The sequence below is a fragment of the Cydia amplana genome, chromosome 20 (assembly GCF_948474715.1).
Source record: "Cydia amplana chromosome 20, ilCydAmpl1.1, whole genome shotgun sequence".
NCBI classification, from domain to species: domain Eukaryota; kingdom Metazoa; phylum Arthropoda; class Insecta; order Lepidoptera; family Tortricidae; genus Cydia; species Cydia amplana.
The window spans coordinates 4891121-4917215 of record NC_086088.1 but is presented as its reverse complement, the minus strand read 5'-3'; the positions used below and the strand labels follow the sequence as shown (position 1 = coordinate 4917215).

General features: G+C 37.5%; 1 protein-coding gene and 1 non-coding gene across 3 annotated transcripts in view; one reads left to right on the top strand and one right to left on the bottom strand.

The window, feature by feature from the left end:
• LOC134657441 (inositol polyphosphate-5-phosphatase A) overlaps positions 1–26095 on the bottom strand; it is a 57881-nt gene that overhangs the window by 18740 nt on the left and 13046 nt on the right. For both annotated transcript variants that reach the window (XM_063512995.1, XM_063512994.1), the window contains exons 5-10: positions 13751–13879; positions 12303–12461; positions 10807–10931; positions 9128–9229; positions 7446–7539; positions 5591–5721 (exon numbers count right to left, since the gene is read on the bottom strand). In XM_063512995.1, the coding sequence (XP_063369065.1) occupies positions 5591–5721; positions 7446–7539; positions 9128–9229; positions 10807–10931; positions 12303–12461; positions 13751–13879 (740 nt within the window). The remainder of the gene's footprint in view (positions 1–5590; positions 5722–7445; positions 7540–9127; positions 9230–10806; positions 10932–12302; positions 12462–13750; positions 13880–26095) is intronic.
• On the top strand, positions 15058–15159 carry LOC134657771 (U6 spliceosomal RNA). The gene has a single exon (XR_010097645.1). It is a non-coding gene; the product is annotated as a U6 spliceosomal RNA (small nuclear RNA).

The following is a 26095-nucleotide window of genomic DNA, read 5'->3' as shown; positions in this document are numbered from 1 at the left end:
CCTTTATTTCAGTCACATGCATAAACTTACAGCTAAGGATGCCAAAACGCTTGTGTTGTAGGGACAATACATACATCAGAATCAAACATAGTCTAAAGCTAAAGATTATTAAAACAAAACAAAAACAATCAAATAAGGTCAGGTTAATATTTAGGTATGCTAGGATTCTAAGATATAAAAATGTTGAGTTCCTTACTTACAGGCCTTCCAGCTAGGTATGCGTATTGCAAATTTTCACAAAGCGTGATACTGCAATATTCAGCTTTACTATACATATAAAAAAAACAGTAATAAACATTTTGAGTTAACAACATTTAAACATATTATTTTACTTAATACTACTACTACATACTACTATTTGAAAAGTTAATTACCTAACATTGTATTGATTATATTTTTTCTGTAAAACTACGCTTTGGCTGGTTTTTCTCACTCAAAGTTTGGTTTGTTCTTGTAGAATACAAGAGCCGTAGATAATGAGCGAAGTAAAATTATTCACTTATTAAAATTGCTGCTTTAATAAAGTCTTTGTCTCTGTCTACTCTTACTATACAACTACCTTTTGGTGAATATATAAAGAGATCATACATAGTCATACCAGTGACATACATTTGCACTTGGATTTGGGTATAAGTTAATATGGTTTGCTTCTTTTTAATTCTGGTTGATCATTCACAAACTGCGAATATTGCACATTATGACATTACATTTTTGTTTATCAAAATCTGCAATAGGTGGTTTTTACAACATACAGGACATTTAACTTCTACTAACACTGACACATTCATCGCATATAACAACACCATCTACACTAGTGCACAACCAAGGCTGATCTTTGCTAACAATCACTCCGACACAAGAAATTCTTAGTCTCCTTGCCGAGTACCACTCTTCAGACATTGATTGTTCTATTGACGTCCTATGACGTTCTATGACGAGTTCTATGACGACCGGTCTGGCCTAGTGGGTAGTGACCCTGCCTGCTAAGCCGATGGTCCCGGGTTCGAATCCCGGTAAGGGCATTTATTTGTGTGATGAACACTAATATTTGTTCCGGAGTCATGGATGTTTTCTATGTATATAAGTATATATTTATCTATATAAGTATGTATATCGTCGCCTAGTACCCATAGTACAAGCTTTGCTTAGTTTGGGGCTAGGTTGATCTGTGTAAGATGTCCCCCAATATTTATATTATATTATATATTATATTGTTCTATTGTGTCACTACAGAATTTAAAAATGTCTTTATCTGCCAACGCAACATTTGCTTCATAAAAGTTTTTCTAATGTTTTTTCTATGACTAAAAAAAATTTTTCTATGACTTTTTAGTCTAGCTTCACTTTTGTACACATCAAACTCTTTTCTAAAAATACTAAAGTTTTCAAGACATGTAACACATTCTTCTTTTTGAATATTAATATCAGTCTGTTCTACTAAATTTTCCGACAACCTTGCTAACGGAAATTTCAATATCTTCTGTACAATTTATTTCAGCAACTTCCAGTACACGTTTCAAGGCACAATCTTCCTTTAAATCTGTGACATCGAACTGAAAAGGTTCACACTTGTGTTTCTTTGATGTAGGATACATTTCGTGGAAGTATCTCCCTTTGGAATACTTTTCGTTCGTAAATTGTCGAACACTTGGCTTGCCCCATTTTTGTTCCTGGCTGGTTTAGGTGGAACTCTCTTCATGATTGATGTAGTAAATTAGTGCTGCAATGCTGCTTGAATTTGCCACTTTTGTTATAAACAATCGCATGTTACTCTAGTAACATGACGATTGATATTACGAATTAAGGCTGTCTTATACGCTGTCGCCGTCACAGAGGCTTGACGAACCACTCGGGCTTTGATTATGTAGCTCCTGTCGCCTTGCCAGATGTCTTGCACCTCCAGTACGTGCCGGTAACGACCAAATTTCATGGGTTATGGCACGAAAAACCCTGTTCCCGTCAGAAGCACGTTCATTTTAACTGAAAACCACAATGCTAATGTAATTGTCAATACAGCCGTCGTCCAAATATGTCGAATAATTATACTGTAATATCATTAGATTTCATTGAAATTATTACGATGTTTACTTACTTCACGTTTGAAAGTTTTCTGACAGAATATCTCAAAGTTGCGCTCGCTAGGACAGAGAGTCATACTATCTTTGTCTTACACTAGTACTATCACCCAAAAGAAAAGGATGAGTATAGTTTTTTTTGTTCCTATTTACTGATCTATACCTATATTCGATTTTTCAAAGATATCTTTGATACGTCAAATACGTAAAGGCGTATCCAGATTAGTCAATTTTTCACCAATCTGGAAGGGAAGGGAATCGAATCAGGAGGTGCGGACGCAAACGGCAATTTGGCTCACTGATTCGATTGCCCGATCAAATCAGGAGGTGCGGACACAAAAATGCCAATTTTCGAAGCTAGTATCTATGGAATGCTAGGATCTGTACGTACTTTTTACAATCTGATCAAATTCTCGTGTCGAATCAGGCCGTGCGGACGCAAATACCAATTTGATTCCCCGATCACATCAGCAGGTGCGGACACAAAAATGACAAATTTCATAGTAGAATGCAAATTGGTGATTTAATTTCTGTACGTGTGGACGCTAGGCAAGATAAGATTGGCCAAATATTTTCCTGAACAAATCGACTGATTTGATCAGTCCCGTCTGGATACCCACTAATTGGCCAATCTCATTTAGCATCCACACGTAGGTACACAAATTAAATCACCAATTTGCATTCCATAGATAATTACTGTGAAAATTGGCATTTTTGTGTCCGCACCTGCTTATTTGATCGGGGAATCAAATTGGTATTTGCGTCCGCTCGGCCTGATTCGATCGGAGAATTTTATCAGACTGGCGAAAAATTGACTAGTCTGGATACGCCTTTATGCATTACTTACCTTTTTAGGGTTCCGTACCCAAAGGGTAAAAACGGGACCCTATTACTAAGACTCCGCTGTCCGTCCGTCCGTCTGTCACCAGGCTGTATCTCACGAACCGTGATAGCTAGACAGTTGAAATTTTCACAGATGATGTATTTCTGTTGCCGCTATAACAACAAATACTAAAAACAGAATAAAATAAAGATTTAAGTGGGGCTCCCATACAACAAACGTGATTTTTGACCGAAGTTAAGCAACGTCGGGCGGGGTCAGTACTTGGATGGGTGACCGTTTTTTGCTTGTTTTGCTCTATTTTTAGGGTTCCGTAGCCAAATGGCAAAAAACGGAACCCTTATAGATTCGTCATGTCTGTCTGTCTGTCCGTCTGTCTGTCCGTCCGTATGTCACAGCCACTTTTCTCCGAAACTATAAGAACTATACTGTTGAAACTTGGTAAGTAGATGTATTCTGTGAACCGCATTAAGATTTTCACACAAAAATAGAAAAATAACAATTAATTTTTGGGGTTCCCCATACTTCGAACTGAAACTCAAAAATTTTTTTTTCATCAAACCCATACGTATGGGGTATCTATGGATAGGTCTTCAAAAATGATATTGAGGTTCCTAATATCATTTTTTTCTAAACTGAATAGTTTGCGCGAGAGACACTTCCAAAGTGGTAAAATGTGTGTCCCCCCCCCCCCCCCCCTAACTTCTAAAATAAGAGAATGATAAAACTAAAAAAAATATATGATGTACATTACCATGTAAACTTCCACCGAAAATTGGTTTGAACGAGATCTAGCAAGTAGTTTTTTTTTTAATACGTCATAAATCGCCTAAATACGGAACCCTTCATGGGCGAGTCCGACTCGCACTTGGCCGCGTTGATGGTGCGGAACCCTCCGTGCGCGAGTCCAACTCGCACTTGTTACATATGTTGAGTATAATATTTGAGGTTGTCATGGTACCCAGTGTAAATAAATATGTCAATAAAAAAATAGAACTTTATCAAATATATTACAAATAGGTAAAAATACTTTTCTCCAATATGCTCGGAAATGTTCACCTTATTGTAGCAAAAATAGTACGGGAAGATCTTCGTTATTGTCAAACTCTAATTTAAAAAAATCAAACTATCGCTGTCCTTTTCTAGCGGACGGGAAGTAAAAAAACACTACAGTAATAACTTATTACTGTAGTGTTTTTTACTTTTTAAAAATAAAAAACGTAAACAGCCAATTATTATAGCCGCGAGCCGCGTCTACACGACCCGATCAGCTATCATTTCAAGCTATAGGATAGAGTGAGATAGTAAGCCTTTCATGTCTCGTTCTTACAAGACCGTTGTGCTCGTGTCTGATCGTGCGAATACTGCTTAATAAAATCAAAGATTATTTTTATATATTTTTTAAGGATCTAAATCCGTGTTAATATTAAAGCTTTTATAGTTTGTCAAAGGACTATCTCATTTCAAACATAGACAGAGAGAATCATACTATCTTTGTCTTACTCTAGTACTAGCACCCAAAAGAATAGGATGGGTATAGTTTTCCTGGTTCTTACTAACTGACAAATTGGTTTGACCAACTATATTGCACAATTATATTGAATGAACGAATATTGAATGGTACTGAATGGCCGAATAAGTTTGTGCCTTTAACTTTTAAAAATTAATTAGAGGGGAATTGTTTTTGACATTCTTGATGTGAAGGTTCGATTTGAGTGATGCTTGATGCTTAAATAATTATTATTTGAGCTTATTTCCTCGCATGTTTGGAGAAAAGCACTATATATGCCTCGTCAGGAATAGCAATTCGTGGATTCGTCTTCTTTGTCGGACTCCGCTTCGCGTCGTCCGACAAAATCGAAACTCATCCACGAATTGCTCTTTCCCGGCCTCTGCAATAATGTACTATAAATGTAATGTATCGTGTTACCGCGCGTCGGTAACATTAATATTATGTGACAGAAAAATGTATTACGAGTTATTAAAATTAGTAAGACATCGCTAATGCTATTATATTTATATTTTATATGAATGAATATATTTATATTTTTTTAATATCAAACATCCAAAAAAAATGCGTCAAATGAAACGAATTCAGTACGGGGTATGGTCGAAGCGCCATCTCACGAAATATATTATCGACATTGAGGCAAGACGAGAGCATGACGATAGTTGTCATTCCAACCCGTCACATGGCATTGATACAGAATCACACTTATTGCAACATTTGACACTACTAGAGACATCTGCTATACTTTTGGGAACTAAATATAAAGTCACGCTACTCAAAATGGCGATTGCGGGTCCTATAGGTTAGTCCATGCTATGTAGTGATGTCATTATTTTATAATATCTGGGTGACCGAGCTTCGCTCGGAAAACATACAAAAACTCAAAAATGCGCGTTTTCCCAGAGATAAGACCTAGCTAGATCGATTTTTCGGCCCCAAAAACCCCCATATAGCAAATTTCATCGAAATCGTTAATCCCCGAAATATATATATAAATAAACAAGAATTGCTCGTTTAATCTGTCAGCTCCCACGGCTCATATATGAGCCAGAACGCTTATGGTGACGTCATATCGTGGGATTCGACAGGTTAAAGGTATTATAGATGGATGGAGTTTTTTTTTAATAAATTATTATAATCGAATAGAATATATACGCTTAGTACCTGGAGTTGATAGCGTGTTGCACACTAGTAGGATCGGCGATACTCTTCCTGGCGACTCCGATACCGGGCACAGATAACGCGTCCAGGTCGGCCACTGACGATTTCTTCTCTAACGTTTTGCCGGGGCTTGACTGGAAACAGACACTTTTTAGGGCTCCGTACTCAAAGGGTGAAAACCAAAAATTATATCACTAATATTCGGACGCCGAATATTCGGCGCTTGGGCCGAGGGAGGGGCCGAATATTCGGTATTCGGCCAAAACAATTATTCGGGGCATCTCTACAAAATTTATAAGGCACTACAATCGGTTATGGCACAGAATGAAGAGAACGCTGACAGGGCGCCATAGACAAACTTATCCTTAAAATTAGAGATGCAACGGATAGTTGTTTGGCCGGATACCGGATATCCGGCCTGGACACTGGCCGAATATCCGGTATTCGGCCGCCGGATATTCGGCCGGCGGAACTATACCTATATTTTGAGTTTTGCAGGTGCGCGTCGTGCAGGTTTCGACCTGTTTCGTAGTGAACGTTCCCACGGACACATTTCTAGGATCGTAACGAGTTCTATCATGTCATTACGTAGTAAGTTCGTTTATAGTTACAATTACAAGTGCGCGCGCGTATTTTTGTGTAAACAAATAAGTGTATTGTGTGACATTGGTTACGTATTCATTTCTACCTACTGTGTCGTTAGCATTATGACCGTGACTGTTTTTTAGATTCCATTTTTTACCCCAAAATGTGTTAATTTTACTATCCGGTATCCGGCCGGATAGTAGGTCACTATCCGGTATCCGGCCGGATACTGAAATAACTGCCGGATAGGCCGGATACCGGATAGTAACCGGATATCCGGTGCATCTCTACTTAAAATATTAGCCTCCTAAGGCCCAGCCATACAAATTAAAAACCCAAAACTAGCCACTGAAATTTGAACCTATAGCGCAGGGAATAAAGTTGATTTTTATTTGTTTGAATATTAAACGAAACAAATGAAATGCAACTCTGTTCCAATTGAATATGGTTAAAAATTTCATCGAACTGAAAAAGCACTATAGGAAGGACCTTGGGGCCTTAGGAGGATATCACTAAAGTTAAACATACCTGCAATATTTTATAAGCTATTGGCGTTATTCATAAACGGCTGCTAAGTTAATCAGTTGATGATCGTCGTTTCTCCCTATCTGTCGTTATGCCATAGAGAGGGACAAACGACGATCATCAGCTGATTAACTTAGCAGCCGTTTATGAACAACGCCGTATGTTGTTCAGGACAAGTCTGAACTTGTAACTAGAGATGCAACGGATAGTTGTTTGGCCGGATACCGGATATCCGGCCTGGACACTGGCCGAATATCCGGTATCCGGCCGCCGGATATTCGGCCGGCGGAACTATACCAATATTTTGAGTTTTGCAGGTGCGCGTCGTGCAGGTTTCGACCTGTTTAGTAGTGAACGTTCGCGCGGACACTATTCTAGGATCGTAACAAGTTTTATCATGTCATTACGTAGTAAGACCGTTTATACTTTATTTATAGTTACAAGTGCGCGCGCGTATTTTTATGTAAACAAATAAGTGTATTGTGTGACATTGGTTACGTATTCATTTCTATCTACAGTGTCGTTAGCATTATGACCGTGACTGTTTTTTAGATTCCATTTTTTACCCCAAAATGTGTTAATTTTACTATCCGGTATCCGGCCGGATAGTAGGCCACTATCCGGTATCCGGCCGGATAGTAAGCCACTATCCGGTATCCTGCCGGATACTATAATAATGGCAGGATAGGCCGGATACCGGATAGTAACCGGATATCCGGTGCATCTCTACTTGTAACAATGAGTGTACCTGATGGCTCCTCGCTGGCGAGCCGGAGCGTGCCGGAGACGTGTCCGACGACGATACGCGTCCGCTGCTGTCCGTAGAATCCGCTACCGACTTTCTGCACAAACAAGTACTAGGTAATACATATGCAACGATATTTGAATAGATAAATATACCTACGTAGATACATAAACACACCCTATATTAGGAAATAAACGCCTTTACAGGGTTTGAGCCAATTATCTGCCTTTTAGGACAAACATATACAGGTCGCATTGCCTATGTTTTGTCCCTCACGGTGACGCGTATACCACTTCTATAGGATGCTACCTTCTATGGTCACTACTTGCTTGCTCGTTTAAAGGTAATATATATATCATGGTATAGTTCATCATACAAGCACACACACAACACACTTACGTAATTATCTTAGCAGTAGGTATAATAAATTATAGTAATAGTGAATATAAATGTATAAACAGATGAGTAGGTATATAGTTGATACTGGTTTAAGTGCAATGTCATATTTCTATCATCCTTATTAAACTAAAAAAAATTGTTGCCATAAATGTTGCATTGTATAGGTACGTATAGTACATATGTAAGCGATCAGACCTTAGGTATAATATTTTTAACATGTGTATACTTCACAACCAACCTGCATTGCTAGAAGTAGCGGTGGTTTATTCCCTGATCCCTATAAGACAGGTTTACCTAGTTTAGGGCTCAGGACACTATTCCTAGGCTGTCTAACAATAGAATACTTACTCCTAAAAATGTAATACCCTTCCACTATGTAATAAGCTGCATTTTTGATGCCTAAATAAATCATTTTTCATTTTCATTTTCATTTTTTAATTTCATTTCACTAATAAGATTCTGACTTTTGACAAATGTCATCATTGCCGCACATTTTCGAACAAATTGTCAAAAATACTGCCAATTATGAATACAGTGTGTTTCTTTTTGTTGTCGATTATTGGAAATAACTTTAATTTTAATTTTTTTTAGCTTTTGTTCTATAGTTCGTTTTTTATTAGCATTAGAAAAAAGGTAAACAATCTTGATTTAATTAAAAGACACTTTAATTGAAAAACATGTTTTAAAAATAAATCACGGCAAATATGTAACAATTATGAATCTAATACGATCATTTATATTCTTCTGCTTTCATAAGTATAAGTTACTGATTTTTAAACAGCGTTTTTCAATTAAAAGACATGTCAAGATCGCTTACCTTCTTTCTAATGCTAAAAAAACGAACTATAATAAAAAAAATATTAACGTTTGAGCATTCCTGAGAAGTCACCCTACGAGGGATTTCAGGGTTTGTCGAATGGCTAAGGTCACGCTGTATAAGTAAATAAAAAAAAATTGAGCCTATATACGTCCCACTGCTGGGCACAGGCCTCCTCTCATGCGCGAGAGGGCTCGGGCTATAGTCCCCACGCTAGCCCAATGCGGATTGGGGACTTCACATACACCTTTGAATTTCTTCGCAGATGTATGCAGGTTTCCTCACCATGTTTTCCTTCACCGAAAAGCTAGTGATAAATATCAAATGATATTTCGTACATAAGTTCCGAAAAACTCATTGGTACGAGCCAGGATTTGAACCCGCGACCTCCGGATTGAAAGTCGGACGTCGTATCCACTCGGCCACCACCGCTTCCGCCACCGCTGTATAAGTATTAGAAGTAATTTACCTCGACGTGTGAAGATGTCGGCCTTCAGGTCTGGCCGGGTCGTGCTGTACGAGTAACCGCGCGGACTGCGACAGCAGTATACGATCACACCACGCCGGACACCTGCATACACAACACTAAACTTAACACTAACTAACGCAAAAATAAGTTGTTTGTCAAAAAAACCATTTTAGGTAAGTACAAGTTTTATCGCTAAAGCTTTGGTTTCCTCCGATAGCGGTGCCGTCATATAGCGGTCGTTTCCATACAAATACTACGACATCCATATTTAGCCGGATAATTTAGTATGGAGACGGCCGCTATATGACGGCACCGCTATCCTAGGAAAACCGATCTTAACTGTACTTTTCTTTCATCAGGCAAAGACTCATCGAGACAATTTTAACGAACTCAAACACAGGTTTCGTTTGTATTGTTCTATCGCAGAACAGGGTATTTGACTGTATTTAAAATAAATTATTTTACATCATGCATGAAATAAAGCACCAGAAGATTATTAGAGAAACGTACACAGCAGTTAATTTTAGACACAATTTATATTTTAAAACCCGTACAAAACTATAAAGAGTAGATAATTTGATCGTGACGTCACATGCTAGTGTTTCATATAAATTCCATAGTAGCAAAATCGTTTTGACAGTTCGAAAAAAGAAACTGATCTATAGCGCCCTGCCCCCCCCCCCCCCCCCTGTGTCCATCACATCAGCTCGGTAGTAGCACCATGATATTGCATTGGCACCCTAATTTAGCTTGTGAGAGCTAGTTAAATGATAGCTTGTAAAAAACAATAAGTATAAAGTTTTCATAACCGCTTTCGCACTCTTCCATTCCATGTAATACGCCGAAAATTTAATTTTTTTATATATCGTGACCTTTTTTGCCACTTTTGTGTTGTTTCTACTCAGAATCACGAACTGTTTCGATCTTAATGGGATAAAAAAGGTCTCAGAGGTTTTCCTATTGTTACCATTTCCCCATATACTTGTATGGCGGTCATAAAAAGGAAAGTTTGAAAAATGTATGGAAATTATAGGACACTTTTTTCTCCTATAAGGATGAAAAGGGCTCGCGATCCTGACTAGAAATAACACAAAAGTGCCAAAAAAGGTCACAATATATAAAAATGGCAAAAAATAAAAGAAACGCTCAGGTAGAAACTAGAGATGCAACGGATAGTTGTTTTGCCGGGCACCGGATATCCGGCCTGGACACTGGCCGAATATCCGGTATCCGGCCGGCGGAACTATACCTATATTTTGAGTTTTGCAGGTGCGCGTCGTGCAGGTTTCGACCTGTTTCGTAGTAAACGTTCGCGCGGACACATTTCTAGGATCGTAACGAGTTTTATCATGTCATTACGTAGTAAGATCGTTTATACTTTATTTATAGTTACAAGTGCGCGCGCGTATTTTTATGTAGGAAACAAATAAGTGTATTGTGTGACATTGGTTACGTATTCATTTCTATCTACAGTGTCGTTAGCATTATGACCGTGACTGTTTTTTAGATTTCATTTTTTGCCCCAAAATGTGTTAATTTTACTATCCGGTATCCGGCCGGATAGTAGGCCACTAACCGGTATCCGGCCGGATACTGAAATAACGGCCGGATAGGCCGGATAGTAACCGGATATCCGGTGCATCTCTAGTAGAAACTATCTTAGTTAATTAGTAAGTTACCTGGTCTTCATGTAATGCGTGGGCAGCTGTACGTCCTCCTCGAAGGGATACGTCGGTGGGAATTTGACGGGAAACTCGTACAGGTGCGGACGCAGAGCTTCCAACTCGCGGTCGAAACGTTGCAACTGAAATAAAACGCATCGATTTATTATTGTGTTTTGTCTACAATAGGCACAGACAATCCAACCTCTAGACATAGCATAGTCGCGCTACCCCCTCTGCCACACATACGGTAGCGTTACTCCATCTTCGAGTCAATCCCGTGCCGTGATTGGTCCGTGTCTTTGAACGGACCAATCACGACACATTCGCTCACCTCGTCCCCCCGCACCCCCGTATTTTTGGCAGCATCGGTTTCATGAAAGAATTGGCCTAAGCTCAGTCTAGAGGTTGGATTGTCAGTGACAATAGGGAATATTATTACTAGTCAAATCAGTTTCTTTTTTCGAACTGTCATAACGATGGAATTTACGTGAAACACTAGCATGTGATGTCACAATCAAATTACCTACTCTTTATAGTTTTATACTGGTTTTAAAATAGTAATTGTGACTAAAATAACTGCTGTGTACGTTTCCCTATTAATCTTCTGGTGGTTTATTTCATGCATGGTGTAAAATAATTTATTTTAGATACAGTCAAATACCCTATAAAGGCTTGTGTACAAGAGGTGCACCGCTGCAATATTTTTACGCACATCTACGCAAAAATGTAACCGATGTGTTTTGGCCTTTACATGGACGCTACCATATGTCCCTTGCTGGCATGCATTTCCAAAATTATTCGTGATGATGTCATTTTTGGAACTAAGTTCCTTATCTGACGGTACAGACTTGGCGAATGGACCCTTAACTTCGTTTCAACCGAGTGTTCCATGAACATGGAAATTATTTCCTCATATGTAATGTGAAAAGCAGTATGTGTCACATGGTAGCAAAATTATTGGAACGTTTTGGAACTAAGTTCCTTATCACACGGTACGGACTTGGCGGATGGGCGCTAGACGAAAAAAAGTGTAAGAGTTTTCTGTCGCGACCCTTTCTTAACTTCGTTCTAACTTCTAACCGAGTGTTCCACGACACTCACGTATTTTTTTTAATGTACCTATGTGATGTGACATAGGTATAGTCTGTCAAGCTGGATGTCAGTAGCAATGTAAAGCAAACTAAAGTATGTTATCCCTAGGAAACGAACAAAAAGCAGCAATGTACTTCGAACAACGATGAAATGTACCTATACAAAACAGTTAAAAGATAAAAAGATAATTTATTCAAGTAGGCATAATTACAATGCACTTATGAACGTCAAATAAAGCTAACCGGCTCCAACCCTACACCTCTGCCCCGAGAAGATTTAAAGTTCCACAGATAAGATATAAATGACACGCGATTTTCGAACCATTCACACGTAGTGTTGCTAACCCGCGATTTATCAAATTTGCCGCCTTTTTCTACTGACAAGATTAGCTTGACCAAGTATATTTTCAAATTACGTACCCAGGGCTCTCGGAAGATCTTCTGATGGTCCTGATGGGCGAACTCCTTCTTGGCTACCGTGAGAACTATTCTGCCATCCGGCCCTCGATACTGGAGTTTCGAAGACTCGGTAGCGTTGCCATTCTGTAGCCGACATGCTGTTAACTCTTCTGTCACTTTCTGAAAGTACGACATTTCAGTTTCAATATTGTTATTTACTTATTTATTATTATTTTATTTAAACTTTATTGCACAAAATATATACAACAATGTACAAATGGCGGACTTAATGCCAAATGGCATTCTCAACCATAGGGCCAAACAGAGATACCTTCAATTGGTGCAGAGAGAGAAAATATATTGAGTGAGTTAAAAAAAGCAAACTATACTTATAAATTACATAAATAAATATCATATAATATGTTATCATGGTAGCTTTCAGTCAGTTTTGTTTTATGTTTAACTAGCGACCCGCCCCGGTGTGGTACGGGTTAACAAATTATACATAAACCTTCCTCTTGAATCACTCTGTCTATTAATAAACGCATTAAAATCCGTTGCGTAGTTTTAAAGATCTAAGCATACATACAAACAGACAGCGGGAAGCGACTTTGTTTTATATGTATGAAGTGAAGAACTTTATTTTTTCTCAAAAGAAATTGTAAATTTCATTTTATGAGAATATATACATACTAAAATTAAAGTAAAACAGTGAGCATCGCAAGTTATACAAATCAAAAACTATAACAAATTAAATTAAGACTTTTATGTCACAATAACAAACTAAATAGCAGTAGGTACACGTAAAATGCAGAACAAGTTCATTTTAAAGAGTAATTAATACAATACACTAACTTAACTTAAAGAGTAGATGATTAAGATTGTTATATTTTGTTGTGAAGTTCAAAATGATAAACATGTTGCCATGCATGTTTTATAGTTATTAACACATTCATGGCTACCCAGCAAAACATGACATCCGCGCCAGGCCACAAAAATTTCGTTATATAAAGCTGTAGTACCACGAACCCGACTATCGGGTCGTCCGGCTTGGGAACGAAATCATAAAATACCCGATAGTCGGGTTTTCGGCACTGAATGTGTTAAGCGTATACAGGGTGCTTTCTGTAACAGGAGCAATAAAATAACTAAAGGCTGTACTCCTCAAACTGACCAACATTTGTTCAGCAACTTTTAAAGATTATGAATCCTTTAGACTTCCTCTTTTTCATACAAAATAAATATTGCCTTCAATGTACGCTGACATCAGCGTGTTTGACGTTGCTTGTCACGCTTTAAAAATAACAAAATTTGCAATACATTGCGTCTTAGAATAAACTTAAAAGTGTAATAAAAATCAAAACATGAGTTATTTTCATAAGTTGCTGAACAAATGTTGGTCAGTTTGAGGAGTACAGCCTACAGTTTAATTTATTGCTCCTGTTACAGGAAGCACCCTGTATAATGACCTTGACGACGCCACCGGTGTCGGTGCGGAAGTTGAAGTCGCCGAAGATGAAGTATGGCGCCGCGTTGACGTCAGAGTGGAGGTGGCCCAGCGTGTGCCGGAGCGCGCGCCTGCGGCTGCGGCAGTATACCTGCACATATACGTTCATATTAGGGATGTAACGATACCGATACCACAAAACAGATACAGTACAGAAGTCAATCACATGTATGTACTTCACTTTTCATACCTACGCTCGGCGGTCGCTCTAGGGTTGTCAACTATGATTTATGCACAAAAAACTATCGTGGTAGTGGCACTCGTATCTAGTAGTGGCCGGGGCGGGGTGCTTACCTATACTAACCTATCCTACCTACCTAACTTTTCTGTTTAACGTTAAAACGAACCATCGAAATACAAGCAGATACCTACTTACCTTTCTGAAACCACTGGTAGCTTAAAAAACGACAATTCACTGTTTAATGTTGAATTAAACAACTGTACCGATATTCGGAACCTAAAGTAATATATTGAGAGTGGCAACACTGTAGTTAGTCGTATTGTCCTTTTCTAGCATATACGTCCATCTCTCTCCCACACCCCCACCACTTCAGGCAGTTGCGTTTGACAATTTTGACAGTTAGAAACAAACGCAAATTACCTCATTGGCTTGCTGTTTTTCCATCTGGAAGGTCGTGAAGCTAAACTGCTGGTGAGTTTTTGAATTTGTACCCCAGTTTAGCTGACTATATTGAAAAACAGTTTCTAACGGCTTTTGCCGTTCGAAATAAATATTTAAATTTAGTTGTCCGTTAAACTATCTAGCAAATAAAAATGATCCGGAATAGTGATGTGCAAGTGTTTTCAAAGGCTGCCTGCGCGCACCGTGGCTATGCCAATGAAAATACTAAAACACATGGTAGAAAACACATCGAGCTGGTAAAGCGTGCACGTGTCACCATTATAATTTAATTTTATTAAGTCTCTTCCGAGTCTTGTTAGTTTAAATCTTTGTGTGTGTATAATAACGGTTGAAATTATATAATACTTAAATGGTGATGTGTGGAGGTATACCCTTTCAAGTGATTTGTGTTTTCGAATACGAATGGATCGGATAGTTAATACGTGTTACGTAGAACCTACGTATTAAGGTAGAAGCTTATAGACGTGTAGGTTTTTTATCTGTCCAAGTATCTATCAGCAATTTATCTTTTTATCCCGTTCCGGGTTAATATAATATTGCAAAATTAATTTTTTGGTAATAAACTTGCTGATAAATAACGAACAAACCTACATCGCAAACATTGCATTTATTTTTGTGGAAAGTGAGTACTTCGGCAGTACATAAACTTAAATCTGACTAGACATAGAGAGATTAGCATGGCTCTGCGCAAGAATGACATGCGAATTCGTGAAGTATTTCACTCTGTAACTATCAACTTATATCTCTCCAACTAGATCTTTGATTTATGTAGGTAGGTACCTACTTAAATATATAACTTAGCAGGTACTTACAGCTTTAAAGGTTAAGGAAAAGAACTCTTGCATGTAGGTGCTATATGTGCTTGTGTTATTTTGAATTTGAATAACTTGATTATTAATTCTATACGTAACTACATACAAGAGGGTCAATTCTTAAGCCTACTTACCTACCTACATAAATAGTACACTTAAATTAAACGTTTCAAATAAAATCGGAAGCCTGTGACATGGAAGGGCATTAACGATACGGGAATCTTTAGATTGATTCATTGACGAAGACGCATGGTTTGGTTCATATTGTCAAATTATATTAGTTAACTGTAGAGTTAAAGTTTAGTTTTTGGCAAATCTGCGCGTCACCGTGAATGACACTTTCTAAAAGTGCCTGTTAAAGCCGGCGTAAAGCCTTTCACCTTGTCGAGCAAGGAACCCGCAACTTAGGGAATATTACCCATAAACTTTTTGACATTTGATTTGAATGATACTTATTCTTAAACTTACGTCTGTTATGGTTCCACCTGCTAAGGTGCGCCTAAGAGAATCTTTTATTCGTTCACAAACTAACGTCAAGTTATTTGTGATGAAACCAATATATTATGTACCTATCTAAACCTGCGCAAGGCTGCCATGTTTACACCTGCGTAAGGTGTGCCAAAAGAATCTTTGATTCGTTCACAAACTAACGTCAAGTTATTTGTGATGAAACCAATATATTATGTACCTATCTAAACCTGCGCAAGGCTGCCATGTTTACACCTGCGTAAGGTGTGCCAAAAGAATCTTTGATTCGTTCACAAACTGACGTCAAGTTATTGATGATGATATTATAACCTATGTAAGCCTGCGCAAGGCACGTCAGACATATTCACAGAAATATAAATGATATGGTCATAACACAGGCGTGCGAGTAGACCACAATCACAAAAATATTACAAAGATTAAGTTGTAAATATCTCTTTTTAGAGAAAGTAAAAATGGTTTAAAATAATGTTTTGGGTAAAAATCAGTCGAAATAGGCTTCGTTATTAGAGTTTTCATTTTTGTTTACCAATCTATTTCAAGGGTCCCGAACACCCTATTGGCTAAACCCGAAATTGGGCTAATTAACTGTGGTAAAAGTGAAAACTGCTTTCCATTTACATAACATTTCTAAAATTATAATAGGTAAAATAAAAACCTAAGATTCCAGGCCTATCTCGACTCATTTTTATTTTAAAGATGAAAAAATCTTTGCACCCTAATATAAAATTGTGGTCTGGAGACGCTAAGCCTCATAACTTGGGTGGCATAGATAATACTAAGAGATTTAGTCACCTAATTTCGACTATAAGCCCAGGCAGAATATTGATAATTAGAATAAGGAGTGGTCAATTCTCCAAGGTCCATACAATCTGTGGACTCTAATTAAATCAGGCTCGGTAAGCTCACGACACGACAGAGCTTACGATTCCATTCTGAAATAAGCTATGTTTACAATATATATTACCCATGGTGTGAAACAAACAGCCTGCTCAAGGTGTACAAAGGGTCCGTTTAACGGCCCTATAAACATCTACAAACCTTTGAAGTCTAGTCCTGCTACAATATGACAGACTAGAAATAAATACATATGATCCCAATGTAAGAGCAGCTCACAGTTGCATAAATTATATTTGGCTGGAGAGCACTTGTCTTTCAGTTAACATGTTTACGAGTACCTACCTATGTACACGACATGACCAAGGTTACCTACCTTTTTACATAATTATTATATCCCTGACTGCCATGGTATATTAGGAAAATTATCATGTGCTGGCGGTGCTGCACAAGCATGTTTGAAATAAAATATACAAAACTGGCCTAACGGGCGTTTATGAATTATGTATTTTACACCCTTGTGTCTGTATTGTGACCCTGGAAGTTTTAAACCACCTGTATCGTAAGTGCTCCTATGCACGGATTAAGTTTATAATAAACTACCCATGCCCTAACCTCAAGGGCAAGTGCTTCTATGCACGGACCAGATACTGTTATCACTTATTTCACTTATCATGACTTGTCATAGTTTGATACTACACGTTTAATAAATTTAAGACCGTGGAATGTACCCACTACAAAAGGTTTTTAAAAAATAGTGACTGAATGGTTTGCACGAACGGTTCTAGCACAGTTTCTGGGCGGTCACGTCTAGGGCATGACCCTCTAGTTCTCAATTTATACAAAATTATAGCATTGTGATACTGTTCGCTTTGCACAATAAAATAGGGGAACAGGAGCACGCCTTGCGAAAAGGCGAAGCTATTTTGAAACGCAAACCTTTCAAAAATAGATTGAAATATATAAATAATTATGTTTTTGGTGTGGAACATGTAATTGTACACCCAAACAAATGCAATCATTTATTATATGTTAGCAAAACTCTGCCAAAGTGTTAGTCTGTCTCTACAGTGTAACCTGAAGGCATGAATGCACATCTCTTGAAACATGGTGGATTAACTAATTTACACCCCGTCTGTGTCTTGCTCCTACCAAATCCACAAGTTGAGGACCTCAACCTATCTAGGCACCCTTCTTGCTCGAGACCTGAAAAAATAATCTCATGCAGTCAAGTGTCGGAAAACCAGGTCCACACTCTTAGCACTACCGTGAATATATCTAAGAAGTCTGTATACTGCCTTCCAGGAGGCGGGATGTTAATAGACTAGCCTATATAGTAGGCCAGAGATATAGTATACAAAAGCACACTGGCCCAAATCCAGTAATATTATATGCACTTCAGAATACAAAATAATTGACTATTCTGCGTATATTTGATATCAAAAAGTTACAATTACCTACCCTTAGGTCATAAGGAGAATAAATATACATAAATATCAAATATATTCGACAAAGTGTTGACCCTAGCATTGGATAAAATAGAGGTTCCTCTTAAACGGCATCTGCGCTGTTGGCTTTGGGCCCACGGGTGCCCGGCAAAAGGTCGGGGACCCCATGGTTCCGCACAGTTATTGCAAATAATGTAAAATCACAAAATAAACACAAATTTTCATTTTGGTTAAAAACACATATGCGATGAGCTAAGGCTTCGAATTAAGTACCTTATTCTTAATCTGGAAAGAGAAGACTGAATATTCAGAATTAAGCTATGTCTATGAATGGTTTACATAAATTAAGCCACTTTAGCGTTCAGAAACAATCAAGTTTATGTCTACTAGTAGGCACCAGATAAGGTAAACTACTCATACTGCATATATAGACAATAATGAGTACAATTAAGGTCACTTGATGATAGCTAAACATGAATATAAGCAGAATGAGCTGCACCTATACAAATATCATTGATAAAGCTCTGTGGCAATTCTACATTTACCATTTGAACGCCAAGAGCACCAAAAAGCGTCGTAACTAGTGCCCACATGAGTATTATGATATGGCTTAAGCTCTCAAAGTAACCTTCACAATTTCAAGTAAGGTTTGTTTAGGTCCATTAGCTCGCGTTCGCGTTAGTAAAGCGTACAAACGATTAAATGCATTTTATAGCTATAACCAAATAAATAGCTCACACTGGCTCACAGTCATTAAAAGAATTCAGTAAAATCATTAAAAGTATTCCCTATGACATTTTATTAAGTACCTACCCAATATTAACTTTGTGGGTAGTGATAGTGATATAACGAATATTTAAAATATTCGTCTACTTAATCCTGAGGGATTCTGGAAATAAGAAAGGTCTTGTCCTTGTTATATCCTGCAACTGCTTACCTTACTAGATAATTATTATCAAATTTGTCAATAATTGGGAGTTATAAATAAAAACTACTCGAGTACTTTATGATTGTTATCTTTTCATATTTTAATTACATCACTCCATATCACAGATGTTGTATGCTCCCTGAAGAGTAGACTGACTTATCTTCTTTTACATAGTCTCACATACATATAATTAAGTACTATAGCACCCTTGTGGTGACTCACTTATTTTCGTTGAAAATTTATAAGTACCTACATTAAATACGTATATAAAATGGAAAGTTAGTATCATAATATAATGGTATATAAAATTGTATGCTTTACTAAATACCTCTCTCCTCACATGTATTAAAATAAAGGGTGTACTACATAATTAATTAATTAATTAAACACTCCTAATATAATAATATTACATATACATAATATGTAAGTACATGTATAATCACATTGGCTTGGCGTCTTCCCACCACCAGGCGATAACAAACACGTCTCAATATATTACTTTAGGTTCCGAATATCGGTACAGTTGTTTAATGACAGCGTTTTACACAAAAATAAAACGCTAATTAAATAACTTACCATATTCGGAACCTAAAGTTTTAATCCTGCCTGGTGTAAATATGTATAATTTTGAGACAATGAGGTAATTTGCGTTTGTTTCTAACTGTCAAAATTGTCAAACGCAACTGCCTGAAGTGGTGGGGGTGTGGGAGAGAGATGGACGTATATGCTAGAAAAGGACAATACGACTAACTACAGTGTTGCCACTCTCAATATATTACTTTAGGTTCCGAATATGGTAAGTTATTTAATTAGCGTTTTATTTTTGTGTAAAACGCTGTCATTTAAACAACCGTCCACTGAACAGTTATAATAACTTTTTTTAGTTTCTCCATTATTGCACAAAAAAGTTCACAGACGCGTGTCTCAAGCGGATGGCACTCGCGTTCGCACTGGTCCCAACCGGTCCGAGAGCAGTGTCTATGTGTGCGTTGCTCGAGCGCACTTTGTATGTAGATTGATTTCTGTACTGTATCTGTTTTGTGCCGATACCGATACGATATATCGGCCGATATAATCGGCAGGCCGATATATCGCCATCGCCGATTTAAATACACCCGATATCATAACAAAATGTAAACAACCCCAAGTAAGATATTTTATTGGGCAAGAAATTTTTTACCTCCATTTTAACTTGATGTGTCAAAACTTACGTAAGGTTTACTGCGATATATTACTTACTCAACGTAACAGTGAAGCTACTATGTATAATCGTGCTATTTTTCTAATAGGAATTTTATATTTATCCTTATTTTTAACCGACTTCCAAATCTAAAAGGAGGAGGTTATCAATTCGGTTGTATGTTTTTTTTTTTTTATTTTTTTTTGTTTGTTACTCCATATCTCCGTCATTACTGGACCGATTTTGAAAATTATTTTTTTGATTGTATGTATATGCATACAGATTGGTCCCGTTTTTGTCAAAACCCAGTTCTGATGATGGGATCCATGAGGAATCGAGGGAACTCCTCAAATCTTAAAGGCACACATATAGTGATTTTTGTATTTTTATCAACAAATCAAGCACATACATTCAAAAAAGTGACATTTGATGAAGTGGAACTGCTGATGATGATCAGAACGGAACTCTTCAACGATGCATAGCACACGTCTGACGATTTGTCCTCTTCGTTATGTTTGTTAAGCAAGTTAAGTTTTTAAGCTACATTTTTGTCAAGCTCGAGTGCTGATGATGGGATCCATGAGGAATCGAGGGAACTCCTCAAATCTTAAAGGCATGCGTATAGAGATTTTTGTATTTTCATCAACAAATCAAGCATATACATAAAAAAAGTGACATTTGATGAAGTGGAATTGCTGATGATGATCAGAACAGAACTCTTCAACGACGCATAGTTCACGTTTGGCGATTTGTCCTCTTCGTTATGTTTGTTAAGCAAGTTAAGTTTTTAAGCCACAATTTTGTCAAGCTCGAGTTCTGATGATGGGATCCACGAGGAATCGAGGGAACTCCTCCAATCTTAAAGGCATGCGTATAGAGATTTTTGTATTTTTATCAGAAAATCGAGCATTTTCATTAAAAACTGTCGCATTTGATGAAGTGGAACTGCTGATGATGATCATAACGGAACTTTTCAACGACGCATAGCTCGCATTTGGTGATTTGTCCTTTTCGTTGTGTTTGTTAAGCAAAGTAAGGTTTTTAGGCACATTTATGTCAATCTCAAGTCCTGAACATGGTATCCATGAGGAATCGAGGGAACTTCTCAAATCTTAAAGGCATCCGTATAGAATTTTATATATTTTCATCAGAAAATCAAGCATTTACATTAAAAACTGTTGCATTTGATGAAGTGGAACTGCTGATGATGATCAGAACAGAACTCCTCAACGACGCATAGTACACGTTTTGTGATTTTCAATTTCGATTTTGACTTGGATTGGGCCCCGGACTCCGGACTCGGACCCGTACTCGGACTCGGACCCAGACCCGGACCTTGACCCGGAAAACCACTATGATACCTAAACTAAATCAACCACTATGATTACCATAAAATGTATACATATTACCAAATAAAGTATAAGCACCGTTAAGTGGGTTAGGCTAGTAGTTAGAGAAGTCGGTTTTTTTCTATTAAAGATTATTATTTTACAGTCTTTCACACTTCTTAAAATCGAGTGTCTATTAACCATAAGTATGTTTCATGCATAAAAAGGATATAATTATTTGATTTATTAACTAACTACCAGGCTATCGATATCGGTATCGGTATCGCCGATTATTTACTTTAAATATCAGTATCGGTATCGTATCGGCAAAATCATGTATCGTTACATCCCTAGTTCATATAGATGGTCAAACCAAATTGTCAGTATATAACAAAAACAAGCAACAACGGTTGCACTCCGGGAGTGCCGATAGAAGTGAAAACTCACTTCACTATGTTACATATATTATTATCATTCTCAAATAAGATCACACTTTTTCATTGACATGTTTATTTACATACTGCCATGACAACGTCAAATTATTTGAACATAGGTAGAGTCTTGAAAAGGAGTCCGCAACATAAATGTCAAATAACATTGAGTTTTTCTTTATTGATATAAATGCCATCTAAACTATGAGTGGCCACCTTACGTGGCTTCTTACGGTCACGTGATCGCCTTACGCCCCTTACGGTCACGTGATCGCCTTACGCTGTCTCGAGTTTATCATTTTTTCTCCACCTCAAAAAGTGCCCAGCGCCGCTAAAGAAGTTTTCACTTCAAAAACTATACTCATCCTTTTCTTTTGGATGCTGGTACTAGTGTAAGATAAAGATAGTATGATTCTCTTTGTCCATGTTTGAAATGAGACAGTCCTTTGATAAATTAATATGAAACCTGATTTAAAGATTAGTGGCGTTATTCATAAACGTCTGCTAAGTTAATCAGCTGATGATCGTCGTTTGTCTCTATGGCATAACAACAGCAGAGATGTACAAAATGGTTTAAAAAAAGCATTTAAATACAAAATGCAAAATGCTTTTCAGATTTACTATTTCAAATGCAAAATACCAAATAGTTTTGCGTTTTGTATTTCAAATGCTAAATGCAAAATAGGTATTTTCAAAATACTTTTTCAAAATAAAATACCTTTTGACCAAATCTCAGATATTTTTATTTATTTTAGGTACTTATCAAGAGAATAGCCATATAAGCGATAATGTTCGTCGTTTTCGTTTGAGATTGACACTAGTCAGTCATAATAGCCGGTTTAGACTCTCGTGGCTCGCAAGCTCGTCGAGCTAATATAATTTAAACACTAACGGCACAGCATAAGGTTTATAACCGAATGACAAGCCGAATGCGATTGTGTCGAGGCGAGCCACGAGATTAGACATGGGTAGTTCGCGAATGAAAGATTCAATTGAAGTACTTCACTTGATGTCACTCGTTCATTCACTAGTTCAGTTCGGATCATAGAATTAAATGAACAAGAACAACTGTCAATCTTCAAAAGTGTGACCAAAAATCAAATGCAAGTGTGTGCGTAAATTGTCTATGTGAGATCAAAAATAGTGATGTCAAGTTACAACATATTAATAATCTGTCGATGTTTGATTGCTTTATCGACTACTTTTTCAAATGTGTTATTTTAAACGTAAAAATTCTACGACATTAAGACGTATAAATAACACTTGCACTGCGTGTGCTATCAAAATCCTTGCAGATTTATCTTAATGTAACTCTTACTGTGTTGGAAAGTGAAGTTTAAATTGATTGCTAAACATGAGCACCTTCAAAAAGGTATAACATTCGTTATTATTTCAAGTCGGTTATAAAAGCTAATATCTTAATGATGTCTTGTGAAGAAATCATTACATAGCTATTGATATACCGACAAGTTATCGATACCGTCATATGAACATTTTGTCAAGCCCTAGCGTAAAGTACCAGATTATGTTTTTACACAAAATATTTTAAATTATAGCCTAATATGATAAAATATTAGCACACAAAGGAAGAAAAACTTATAATGAACTGTATAAACCGGCTTCTTACACTTTTTACGCTGCTAATTTGACAAAATAGCGTTATGAAAATTTCGCTTGGAATATCATAAATCCTCTGAAATGAGTATTTGCTGGGATTATTTGGCCCTGTGACACTGCAACCCAGCATACTACAAGACACCATCTTCACTGAATTACTTTATTTAATACTTTTCGTCCTAATCCGTGTATATTTTTCAATTTGAAAATTACCGTGAACCGCTCTTGGCCGTCAGCGGCCGTCGTCAAACTCAAAAGTGGTTACGTTTTCTCATTGGTAGTCCGACTCTTTCGCACTCATGGGATGTTCATATACGTGATGGCTTCCCTTTCGCACACTTAAGCTGTCTGTCAAGCGCGAGCGGATTCTAGGTCTGTGGTTCGGATTCATTTAGTTCTTTACTTCAGCAGTTCAGTTTGTGCGCTGGTGGCCTAGCGGTAAGAGCGTGCGACTTTCAATCCGGAGGTCGCGGGTTCGAACCCCGGCTCGTACCAATGAGTTTTTCGGAACTTATGTACGAAATATCATTTGATATTTACCAGTCGCTTTTCGGTGAAGGAAAACATCGTGAGGAAACTGGACTAATCCCAATACGGGCCTAGTTTACCCTCTGGGTTGGAAGGTCAGATGGCAGTCGCTTTCGTAAAAACTAGTGCCCACGCCAATTACTGGGATTAGTTGCCAAGCGGACCCCAGGCTCCCATGAGCCGTGGCAAAAATGCCGGGACAACGCGATGAAGATGATGACTTCAGCAGTTCAGTTTATAAACCTTTTCATTTACTTGCTCATTTGCTTAGAGAGTAACAAGGACGCCATGTTAAACCTACGATTCATAAATTAATTTGTTTGAGTGATTCGTATTGAATGAAATTATGTATCAAATTCTTCACTCAACTCAATATATCCGCAAATGAGAGAAATGAAACCAGTACTATTGATATATATGGATCTGTTGAGCTACTGAACTAGTGAACTAAAGGAGTGAAGTACTTCAGAGCGTACGAAAGATGCATATCAATCTTTTCTTTTTAGTGACACATTTTGCGCATGACTACACGAGACGCGCCGCGAGCCGAGCCGCGAGCCGCGAGTCTAAACGGCTATAAGGCGCGCACTCTGACCAAAAAAAAAAGGGCGCGCATGGCTAGCAGGCGCCTCTATCGGTCAAATTCGGCAATACAAGCGTCATTCGTTCATTTCATTTTAGTGATGGGTAGGACATCAATTTAAAATCAGTTTGTATGAGTACCTCATTTACTAAAATGAGGTGTTACAATGTCTTACTTCAAATGAGGTGAGGTACTAGCATATTTTCAGCGTCGACTATTCCATTAATTCCAACGGCGACAAAAATATTTAATGTATATACATATTTATGTATTCATCACTTCCTTAATAAATAAATAAATAGTAACATTTAATTGGAGTGCAATTCTGGAGGTTAAGAATAGAACTTTTAGGAGAAAGATAATTTTAGAATCAAGTAAAATGAATAGAGGAGTGAAGTAAGACATTTTTGCGGTACGAAGTATTGCGACAAATTAACAAAATGAGTGGTACAAATGAGGTGCCTCACGAGTGAGCGACTCAACACTATTTCATTTTGTTTGACTGGTAATGTTGGCTAAACTTAATCACAAAGTATTTTGCATTTTGAAATGAATATTAAAAATGCAAAATACATCTCGAAAAGTATTTCAAATAAAATACAAAATGTTTTTTACTAAAAGGCATTTAAATGCAAAATACAAAATAGGTATTTTGCATTTTGTATTTGCATTTTAAATAGAAGTATTTCAAATAAATCGCATCTCTGAACAACAGATAGGGACAAACGACGATCATCAACTGATTAACTTAGCAGACGTTTGTGAATAACGCCGTAGATTTCTTACGAAGTTTTAGGTTAGTTTAACCGTATATGAAACATTTATTGATGTAGCTTATATACTCCAGATCAGGGATGTTGCGGATGCCGATTTTTTGACATCCGCGGATGAGGATGCGGATTTTTAAAGGCTCACATCCGCGGATGCGGATGTCAAGATAGGTACATCAAAAACTTCAAATATTACATTTTAGTAATTTTTATTTCAAAAAGCCGGCCAAGTGCGAGTCGGACTCGCGTTCCAAGGGTTCCGTACATTAAGTCCCATTCACGCTTGACTTCTCATTTCTAATAGGTTTTTTTGGCGAATGACTAAATTACCTAGCAGTCTAGCACTTACGCCAATGCTAAGACGTTCTTGTACGGACCTGTTCCACATCCGCATCCGCCTTAAACTCCGCATTGATTTTATGCGGATGCGGATGTTGAAAATAATGCGGAAGTTCCGCGGTTGCGGATGCGGATATTCGCAACATCCCTGCTCCAGATGCGCTTTTCATCATCAGAACAAACAAGGAATAAGTAGTGTCTCGAGACGAGAAGTTCCGTCACCATTTTGATTAACTTTTTGGGTCGGACCACCCCTCATCCTTTACTTTTCTTCAGCAAGCGACACTTATTGAAGCCGGGTATGTCTTAAAGTACGTCCAAGACAACTTGGGTATGTACAGTGTGAGTGTATTTACATATTTAGTCATGATTCTTGT